We start from the raw sequence: 11,385 nt of genomic DNA, 5'->3' as shown, positions 1-11,385 counted from the left end.
CATTTTAACATTATTTAAAAAAAAAAAATATTAAATTGTTTCTCCCCCCTCCCTGCTTACCTGTGTTTAGGGAGGGGGGAGATTCCCTCCCCGGTGGTCCGGTGGCATGGTGGGGCCCCCCGGCTCCCTGTTACCGCAGAGGGGGCCCAGGCAGCACACTGCTTCTCCTCTTCTCTCCTCCAATAACTCTCGCGAGACCCGCGGAGCGTTGCCATGGCAACCGGGTCTCGCGAGCGTTATTAGCAAAGAGGAGAAGAGAAGAGGCTGTGTGCTGCCTGGGCCCCCTCTGCGGTAACAGGAAGCCGGGGGCCCGGGGCTGCACACATAGATAGCGATATTCGCTATCTATGTGTGCAGGGAGGGAAAGTGGGGCCCGAGCAGTCCGGGCCCCCCGGGGCCGCCGGGCCCGTGACAACTGTCACGGTTGTCACCCCCTGATGGCGGCCCTGGTTGCCTGTCACTCAGCCACTGCCTTACCCATTCAACAATATTGGAATCCAAACTCAAAGATTGCAGTTTATTGATAAGCCTTCTATGTGCAACAGTGTCAAAAGCCTTACTGAAATCTAGGTAAGCAATGTCTACTGCACCACCCTGATCTATAATTTTAGTTACCCAATCAAAAAAATCAATAAGATTAGTTTGGTATGATCTCCCTGAAGTAAACCCATGTTGTCTCTGATCTTGAAATCCATCTTATTTTAGATGTTCAACAATCCTATCCTTTAACATGGTTTCCATCACTTTCCCCACTACTGAAGTAAGGCTTACTGGCCTATAGTTGCCCGACACCTCCCTATTACCTTTCTTGTGAATGGGCACAACATTCGCTAACTTCCAATCTTCTGGGACTACTCCTGTTAACAATGATTGGTTAAATAAATCTGTTAATGGTTTTGCTAGTACACCACTAAGCTATTTTAATAGCTTTGGGTGTATTCCATCAGGTCCCATTGACTTGGTCAATTTAGACTTAGACTTGGTCTTTACTTTTGACAGTTGAAATAGAACCTCTTCCTCTGTAAACTCACGTGTAATAAATGACTCATTTATCCTTTTTTTAACAGAGGTCCCTTTCCTTCATTTTCAGCTGTAAATACAGAACAAAAATATTCATTGAGGCAGTCAGCTAGACCTTTATCCTCATCTACATACCTTCCTTCTTTTGTTTTTAATCTAACTAATCCTTGTTTTACTTTTCTTTTCTCATTTATGTATCTAAAAAAAGTTTTGTCCCCCTTTTTTACTGACTGTGCTATTTTCTCTTCTGTGTGTGATTTGGAAGCTCTTATAACTTGCTTAGCCTCTTTCTGCCTAATCTTATAGGTCATTCTGTCTTCCTCACTCTGGTTTTTTTTATAATTACTAAATACTAACTTTTTGTTTTTTACTATTTTGGCCACATCTGCGGAGTACCACAGTGGTTTCTTGAATCTTTTGCTTTTACTGACAAGCCTAATGCAATTTTCTGTTGCCTTCAGTAGTGCAGCTTTTAAATAATCCCATTTCTTTTGGACTCCATTTAAGTTGCTCCAGTCTGATAATGACTCCTTTACACATATTCTAATTTTAGAAAAGTCTGTTTTTCTAAAGTCTAAAACTTTTGTTTTTGTGTGGTGTGACTCAGTCACTGTTCTTATATTAAACCACACTGACTGATGATCACTGGATCCTAAACTTTCACCTACAATAATATCTGATACCAAATCTCCATTTGTTAACACTAAATCTAGTATGGCCTCTTTACGAGTTGGCTCCTCAACGACTTGTTTTAGAGACAATCCCAGTAGGGAGTTTAGAATATGTGTGCTTCTGGCACAAGTAGCTATTTTTGTTTTCCAATTCACATCAGCAATGACGTCGGCTTGTTGCCACTGAAGCGCTGGAAGCAGAAGAAGACCGTCACGCAGACAATGGTTTAGGTAATTAAAACTCCGTTATTCCGTAGGAGTATGGGAGTGATATAAATGTTTATATCTCACACACACTCCTACGGTATAACTTTGTTTTTATTTTCAGTTTTTCAAGTTTTAAGTTTTTATGATTTTTTTTTTCGTCTTTCTTTACGTAATAGTATACAGAAGACAAGGAAAGGGTAAAATGTTGCAAAGCACAAAATGTTGTTGTAACTCAGTAGATTGATTCACTGATAATAGCTTCTACCTGGTTATTTGATCACTTATATTTCCTCTTATAGAAAACAGCCAATGTAGATCGATTTTTTTTTTTTTTTTTTTTTTTTCCTTCAAGGCAGCAATTAACATCTTATGACAGTATGAGCAATCCACATCCCAGAATTTGCAGGAGCATCAACATTTACACAATTTCAAATGTCTCTTAGTTGTATGGGCAACCAGTTTTTGCTGTTTTTTTTTTTTTGTATATGGTTCTAGCAAGATTTGCCGGCCCACCATATTTGTATCAAGCCACCAATGTGCATTCAGCTTTTCCAGAATGTGTTTACTTTTCCTAGGATATCTGGAACTAAATACCATTGATACGTCTGTTTTTATCCACGTGGTGTGAACAGCTGGTAAGACCTCTGCCATGATTCTACAAATTAATATTCTGTGGAGGGGTGGATAATGTGGATTTAAATGCAGCCCTGTAGAATAACCTTTCTGGAAAACCAGATCTCTACCTTGCGAAGTCGGTTGTGTTGGCAATTTCACAAGAGAATGTGTGCAGTGTTGAGTTCAGGAGACACGGTTTTTGGCATTATTACAAAGTGTGAGGACAGGGACTAGGGGACTGGAGTGGCTCTTCTTCTATTTTAAGAGATGTCAAGTAGAGAACAAAATTATGCAGAATATTTTCTAGAGCCGTATAAAAACCGTAACTCAGGATTTAGCTGATTAAGTTCTTTCCTTCACTGATTGGGAAGTGCAAAACAGGTGCCGGGGGGAAACAAGGCTATTAGAAAGCATATGCCATGCTGAAAGTTGATACTGAGTGTTCTAGAACGGGTTAGGCTAAATGTCATTTTTGCAAGAGCTATGTAAGGATTTGTTTCAAGCCAAAGACATTGTAACAGAATGTTCCTCGAGAAAGACTATTGCTATAACAATAGAATTTGCAATCACTCGCCACACCTTTATCCAGCCCGGGATTATGACCTCATGCCTGGAGATATTGGTAGATCTGTGGACCAGATGTCCACCAAGGAGTAGAATTGACTTTGAGTGAGACTGATCTCTTGATAATAGAGCAGAAGGGATATTTAACTGTTCGCAGGAATTGTGCATAGTAATGTACGCATTCTATGTGATTGTGATTTTTATTTTTTTGTTCGAATATAACCTTAATTTTCTGTTTTACCTCGACATTCAACTCCCACACGCCCCGCATGCTCATAACGTGACAGGTGTTAGAATGCATTGTAGAAACAACTGTGCCATAACTACCTTTTGTAAAGGGGATTATAGGAACCGAAGTCAATCCCAGCAGCCACCGGTGCTCCGGAACAGGACCAGCAATCCCAACACGTTAAGGCAACAAACAGATTCCCTGACACTCGGAGTGTTAAAGCCTCAGGCAGATTTAAAGAAACAAAAAGGCAGCAACGTTTCGACCTACCAAGCTTGAAAAATACAGTAGGTCGAAACGTTGCTCCCTTTTTGTTTCATTAAATCTGCCTGCGGCTTTAACACTCCGAGTGCCTGGGAATCTCTTTGTTGCCTTAACTACCTTTTGTGTCAGCAATAGTAATGTTGGGCATTTAATTGCGCATGTTTGCAGTTAGTCTCTATGGTTACTCTCTATGAGGCCACGAAGACCGTAGAGACTGACTGACCCAAGGTGCATGTATATGGCTGCAGGATCCTGTGTTATACGAGGTTTTTATCTATCTCCTTTTTTTTTTTTTTTTTTTTATATATACTTTTATACATTTAAAAAAATCTATTTCCTTTTAAAACAAAAGGTTTATTACATAAAAAAAAATAGTCTTGAGGTGACAGCTGTCCATTAAGTGATTGCTACACTCTTGCTTGCTGGCTATGGATGGAATCTTGACAGTAATTTGCATTTGTCACATGATCCAGCAAAGTTTAAAGGGCAGAGTACTGTGTTAACATAGTGGGAGACATTGAACAATGAAGACACCAGCGTTGTTCTTTCTCTGGCTTCTTGTCTGCAGTAAGTACGGATTTTTAAGAACCCCTCCATGTGTGCTCATATGTGCATCTCTCTTACACATCATTTCCAGGAACTATGTGCTGCTGGGGTTTATCCACTAAACAACAAAATTACTAAACTGAGCTAGGAAGTAATGATCTGGAAACATTTTCAAACTCTGCGACAGTCGGAGCTTGGCTAGTTTAGCCTTAAGTTTGCCGTTTGCCTTTCTGGTCACTACGATGCAGAGCTTAGCAGGTAAACCCTCAGTTTGTTTGTAGGTAGTTGTGAAATTGCATAAAATAACATTAATACAAAAATGTTTTACTGAGCAGCAAACACAATATTCAGAGTTCATTAATAAAGCTCCAACATATACCATGGTGAGGTGTGTAACGATTATAGGGCTGTGATCGTTACCTTTTGGCTCTAACCATTATGTCGAACTGGAGATCTCCTAATTCTCTGATAGCCTAGGATCAGACCGAGTCTCTTGGGAAATAAAAAAGGTTTACTGCACTGGGGTGTGCTTCCTAACACCTAACACACTATATAGAAAGGCTTTAAAATTCACATTTGAGTTCCTGTTGGTAGTAGGACTGTTTCCGATAATCCGAGTCAGATGACAGGTATAAGATTAATGTGCAAGCAATTTTATAGAATTTATTAGAATCGAGTGGTTGACATTCAAGTCTTAAATTAAAATGTATTGAAATTGTGATAATGGTGACTTTCAAAGGACTATCTACCAATCAGAAGCCTGTTCCGGAGTGTGGGCATTAATTGGGCATGGGGGTTGTTCGTGAGAAGAGTGATGTACGTTATAGACGGAGTGCGGGAGTGTGAAACAAGAAAAGGGGGATCATTTTAGGCATTCTCATGGGCTCGATTAAATTTTTTATTTATTTTTAGTGGTATATTTATTGTATACTGAATAGTTGTTGGCAAAGTGTCATTGTGTAGGGACACGATGGACAGTAGGAAATGTTTTAATCTGTACAAAAAAAAACACTTTTGTGTCTGCTTATTATGGTCTTTTTGAAAAATGAGAAACCGATCAATCCTTCAAGTAGTTGTATATTAAAGGGGAACTGTCACTTTTATGTTTATCCATGTATTTAACAAATGTGTATTAGTGCAGTGTTTAAAATCAAAATGAAAAGTAGAAGTTTGATCATCCTACAACTCGGCGCCTCCATGTTAGCTCCCTGTCCTATGCACCGAACAGTCAGCATATAGAAAGCATAGGGGGGAATGAAACAATGTGTCTATTGCTCCTCATATTTTGCATTGTGTGCCCTGGTCTTGCCTTGTCTGGATTATGATCTAATTTGCTTTAGAATGTGTGATATCTTCCATGAACCATGGATGGGCCCTCACTCTTGCATGTAGACTCTGTCCATCTGAAGATTGCTTGAAAGAAAGATGTCTCAACTACAGATAGAAGGCCTTGGCCAGCCATGGTGCAGACTCTGCTGGGCTGGGGAACGAAATTTACCAAATAGAAAACAGGCACACAATCATTCTGTAAGCTACACTTGGTTTCAGAGGGGTATATTAAAACAGCACAGTAACACCCCCGCCTCCTGGAAAATGGGTATTTAATGAAGATAACATCTTTATGAAATACTCGTTTTAACTGTGTTTGAGTTTCACTGAAATTCCAACCCAGTTAAGAGCTGGTGCAGAGATTAATTAGGAACTACTTTGTCTCTGTATATTACCCCTGCCTGACTTTCTTAGACTCAGGGCGGACAGAATCCTCCGTAGACAGCATTTTTACTTGCGTGCATGCGCAGGGGCTGAAGAGGAGCAGATAGAGCTGGATCGCAGCACCAGTAAGGAACAGGTTTGGGTCAGTAAATCTCAGCTTTATCTGTACCCAAACCCCATCCCCCCTTCTCCCCCTCCTGGCACAGAACCCCAGCCGCGATGTCACCATCGGGGGTCTTTGAGAATTTGGCAAAGACCCCAGATAGTGACAGTGCCACTTTAAAAATATTTACTGTGTGGTGAAATGTTGTATCAGTTAAAAAGAGACCTTTTATATTAATATAATTTTTTTTGTCATTTTATGTAAAAAATCACATGTGGCAGTCACAGGGTTAAAGCAGTTCTGTTATTAGCAGGTTTATTGGTCCTTCTTTATGAATATAGTGGGTGTTAGTTTAGTGATGAGCAATACTGAGGAGTATCTTGGAGGCACTGATTTCATTATCACTACGAGTTCCCGCAAACCATCGCCCTGTGCCTTCTCTTGCTACCCTTATCTGCTCAAGCCAAAACTTCCCATCAATTTACCTGGGTGACTTAATAAGCGGCCAGTTTCACACGGTCCTGCCTAAAATGAAGAACTGGGTAACAGTTACTGTAAATATTTTGTGCTAAATACTATTTAAAAAAAAAAAGGGGGGTTTGCGGAAACCGCTGAATGTTAGGTGTGGCACAAACCTAACTTTAAAAAAAACAAAATAATCTAATCACATTGCAGTTACGAGCATTAATAATCTCATTTGCATCCGAATCTGCTGAAGGGACAGTCCCTGGTCTTTCATGATTTCTTATATCACGCTACCATCAGCCTCAAGGTTCATTTAGAAGGTTAACTGAACGTTCTATTGTAGTGCATTGAAAACCCTTAATTTAGGTAAAAAGTTTTGATTTTTAACAATTCATAGTTATAGTCATAGTTGGTTAATTTAGCTGAAGGTTTTTGCCTGTTTTAGCTTAAATTCAGATTTCAGATCACTATAAATCAGTGTTCTAGCGGAAAAAAAACATTTCCTAAAAGGTCTGTCATTGAAAAGTACTGCATTGCATTTATTGCGCTCTTTATAATCTATTATCTTATTCTTGACTTACGACTCCATTATCTTTACGATGTACATATGTAGGCAGTCGCTATCTGCACTGTAGGATGGAGGGTTGTAGCTACATTAATAATATAAATTAAAGGGTCGTATAGAATCTTAAAGGCTCAGTCTAGGCCCTATAACTTAGACTGCCATCTCAGATTAAGCAGTCAACCTGGTTCATTGAGAGTCTAAAAAACAGGTTAGATTGACTTCACTCATTTGAGAAAAAGAGGCTGGAACAGAGGCCCCAGGTAAGTGTCAGTTTAATTACTTGGCGTAGGATGGCGCCATGAGACTCCTGGAACCATAGCCACTTCAGCAGGTTGTGGTGGTTATGGTGCTTAGATTGCCCCTCTAATACCAAATATTATTATGAATATATACTCATGTTTTATTAATAACATCTTTATTAACACATTTCTTTAAATATCTTAATCCAAGTAACAAGCGAATAACTGAGCTGTTAACGATGGGATAGAAACATAGACTTCACAGACGCGATAAATCCTGGTCTTGTCCAGAACTCCCATGCTGAACCTGTTTTAGAATCGCCCGTAGCAAGCTGTCAGTAACGTTGCTACATTTAAGGAAGGATGTCATTGTCTGAATTTTGTGCAGAGTACATGTAACAGAATGCCAGCCTGCAAAAATATGAATCACTGACTATTGGGAGACTGTAAGGAAGTGCTTAGAACACGAATTTCCCATGTTGGTAACTTGACTGGTTTGTCTTTTGAAAAGAACCATGAGATATCACTGCGTCAGGATATTCGTCTGCAGTGAGTCAGGCTGGGAAGTAAAAATAGATTTCCAAAGTAAAGAAGTGTTAATGCTGCTCACTGAATAAATATATTTTTACCGTTTCAGAACTGGCTGAAATAAAGAGAGATCCAATATAATTATAATAGCTGTAATTACACTCGCCCCATTTGTTTATCAATTAACCGTTACTCTGTTCACATAAAAACAAGGTACGCTTACCAAATCCTTGGTGGATATATCTATGAAAGCATCTGGATATAGTCACAGTGAAACTCCATCGGAGTGGCTCCATTTTGCAAGTTTGTGTTATTAATGTAGTTCCCTAGGGTTTAATCTAAATCCATACATTGTTATAACAAAATGGTTTTACTCTAGCAGTCTCGGTTATATTTTGTAGTGTTGTTCCCCATTAGGGGAAGTTTTCTTGTCGGGCTTTTTTTGCTACAGTTTGTTTGAGTTTCATTGTATACTGGAAATTGGTCTATACCACTGTATAATGTCCAACCTGTGCAAAGCCTAGCTTTAGGACACTGGCCCTTGTAGTGCTTATGGTGCCATAACTGTCCTGGCACCCTCACAGGGTAAATAGTTAAACTGTTTGTGAACGGTTTGATTTCCCGTGGATGCACCGGCATCTCATCCTCTGCAGTCCAGAAGCTTCTTGCTCTCATGAAGTTGTGTGGGTCAGAAGACTAGTTGGTGTCTTACCTTCAAAAGTTGAAACCAGGTGCCTATTCTCTCTTGCCTCTCTCGGACTGCTGCAGATATCACAAAGGTTTGCCCGGTGGCTGGTGATAGGCTGAGAGCGTCCGCTAACATGAGGATGGCACTGAGAGAAACAAATTTGGGTTAAACCATTGGAAAACGCTTTAACCCTGAAGGTATGATGGCAACCAGACACAGCTGCCACCATAACAAATTAATTGAGATGTCTGGGACTTGCAGGATATCGATGTGTTGATTTATATGTTTCACCAGTATTTGTTAGATGTGGGACATAAATATTAAAAAAACCTTGCAAACCCTGCAAAGGTCCCCTTTAAGTGTTTTCTTGCAGTTATCATACCCTAGTTTCTTTTGTTTTCTCTTTAATAAAAATAATAATAATAAATAAAGGTATAGTTTTTATTGAATTGTGTTGCAAAACAAACAATACATTTGATCTGGCACGTCAATGACATCACATACTAACATCGAAACATTTGTAATAGCAACACTGTGTCAATGTTGGTATGTAAGACAAACATACTTAACGGAAGAAAAGAATATAAACCTAAAATAAACAAAAAACTAAGAATAGACGCCAAAGGGACTTTTTGTATCTCTTCTGATAAACGGGAGGCTGACTCTCCTTCACCTCTGTTCCTATTTTTGTCATCACCATTTTATCATGGGTTTGGTCCCAGGTGATAACTTCCTGCCCTCCCTTACAGTCGCCGAAGCTTGACTGAGGGCACGGAAAACTTCCAGGCCTTCCAGCCCAGTATCGTCCCCTCTGCCTTTGCCTCTTCAACTCCTTTCTCATGCTGGTATCTCCACACCTCGGCCTGTACTGTGATTAGCTACTGTCTTTACAAAGGCACTTCTGGTTCTCAGGCCTAGCTCTTTTTAACATGTCCTTGGATCCAGGGACTAATCAGCCAGCCGACAAGTCCAAAGACTCTGCTATTGGGATCCACAAATAACAAACCAGGACACATGGTTCCAGATGGAAGTGAGACACTCAGCTTTATTTTTATTTTTTTTTTGTAAATATAATTTTTATTATTTTTGGAATAAGTAATGTCAAACGTAGAAATTTAACATGGAGACTCGCAGGTCTCTAGCTCACATATGTATACATGGGCACGCAGGCCCTTTTATCGTCTGTTCTTAATTTTGGCTCGCAGGCCTCAGGTGATCACCATAGGTAAAGTGTTAAGAGAGAGACAGACCGATCTCAGTAGGATGCTATTATATTCAACATGTCTAGACATTTCAAATCTCTGGAACGGCAGCTCATAGGAAAACCTTTACTACCCCTGGTTTGGTAAACACTCTGTTCCAAGATGTTTGTGGAACAGTTATTTTCGCGCGGCTTGGCCGTGCCTGTCCCAGTCCCGTCTGTGCTCTCTCAGAGTGTCTGGTTAGGGGTGTCGGTTAGCGCCAGCCCGCCTATGGCAACCGTTACCTGTGCTGGCTTCTAGGTCGGTCCGCTACTCCCGTCAGGCCTGTCTGTTAATTCCAGGTCGTGGACTTGGTCCTTCTTGGTCGGGGTGTGTGGGGGAGGTCGAGGATAGAAGGTTAGGGTCATGGGATTAGGGGGGGGTGTGTCGGGTGCGTCTGTAGTCCCTTATGGTTCGTTTCTGTCTATCAGTCTCAAGCGGTCCATAAAGTCTGGTTTCGAGGTCTGTAATATCCAGTGTGTCCACGTGTTAAAGTATGTCTGTTGTGTGTTTGCTGCTGTGTGTTGGAATTCCTCTAGGATTCGGAGGTCTTCCATATGGGCGAACCAAGTGGTCAGTGGTGGGGTTGTGGTTTGTTTCCAATATTTGGGGATAATGGATTTGGCCGTGTTCAGTATTCGTATGGACAGTGATTTTTTGTATGCGGATCTTGGTATCTTAGTATGGTGCAGGAGCATTTCTGCAGGTTTAAAGGGGGGTGGGTCATCTGAGAACAGTTGCAGCATTTTGTGGATTCCCTGCCAGAACGGGATGATTCCCTTGCATTCCCACCAAATGTGCATGTGTGTGCCCCTCGCCACTTCACATCTCCAGCAATGTGGAGAGTGTGTCGGGGAGATCGCGTGTAGAGTCGTTGGCGTGCGGTACCAGTGTGTCATGATTTTGTATGCCGTGTCCTGAGTCTTGCTATAGCTAGCGCAGTGGTGTGTGAGGTAGCAGATTTTTCCCCATGCCACTTCGTCAAGTGTGTGCCCTAATGCCTCCTCCCATTTTCCCATGAAGCCTGGTGTGGTCGTTGGTGTGTGAGTCAGTAGTAGGTTGTATAGAAAAGAGACGCCATGTGCTAATGGTTGGGGTTCCAGGCATTCCCTTTCGAATGCTGTAGGGGTTCTCGTGAGCGATGTGCCCTGAGGGAGTGTGGCAATGTAATGGCGTAGCTGTCGGTATTTGAATTGCGTCAGGAATGTGGTTGGTGTCTCTCCTCTAAGCTCCCTTAGGGTTTTAATGCCGTCGTGTCTAGAGATATGTCTGAGCCTGGGTAAGGGGTTTGGAATTATGTCCCTGAAAGCTTTCGGGTCTTGACCTGGGGGGAACTCAGGGTTGTATGTCAGAGGCAGCATGGGTGAGGGGTGCGTTGACAGGTTGTGTTTACCCTTCGCCCTCTGCCATTCCTGTATGGTGGCCTTCATGTATTGTGATTGTGTGAGCGTCTTACTCCCTGATCCTGGTGGTATCCATGGTATTATCGCTGTCGGTATCCCTGCCTCCCCCTCCTCTGCCTGCTTCCAGAGCTTGTGCACCCCCTCCTTGGACCATTCCAGTATCCGCAGGAGATGGCAGGCTCTATAATATAAGTGGAAATCCGGGAGAGCGAGACCGCCTCTGTTTTTGGGAAGTGTAAGTGTATTGTGGCTAATCCTGGGTCTTTTCCTGTCCCATACGTATCTGCCCAGAGCGGAGCGTAATGTGGTGAAGAATGTGCGAGG

At 41.5% G+C, this 11,385-nt stretch overlaps 1 protein-coding gene across 1 annotated transcript in view; it reads left to right on the top strand.

The window, feature by feature from the left end:
- The first annotated feature begins 4,054 nt into the window (after nt 1–4,054).
- The window catches only part of AMN (amnion associated transmembrane protein), a 52,879-nt gene continuing 45,548 nt past the window's right edge, over nt 4,055–11,385 (top strand). Inside the window, exon 1 of the mRNA XM_063439621.1 lies at nt 4,055–4,137. Coding sequence (XP_063295691.1) covers nt 4,095–4,137 — 43 coding nt within the window. The 5' untranslated portion in view covers nt 4,055–4,094. The remainder of the gene's footprint in view (nt 4,138–11,385) is intronic.

The sequence above is a fragment of the Pelobates fuscus genome, chromosome 13 (assembly GCF_036172605.1).
Source record: "Pelobates fuscus isolate aPelFus1 chromosome 13, aPelFus1.pri, whole genome shotgun sequence".
Taxonomy (NCBI): Eukaryota; Metazoa; Chordata; class Amphibia; order Anura; family Pelobatidae; genus Pelobates; species Pelobates fuscus.
The sequence above is the reverse complement of the archived record's forward strand: the minus strand, read 5'-3'. Positions and strand labels throughout refer to the sequence as shown.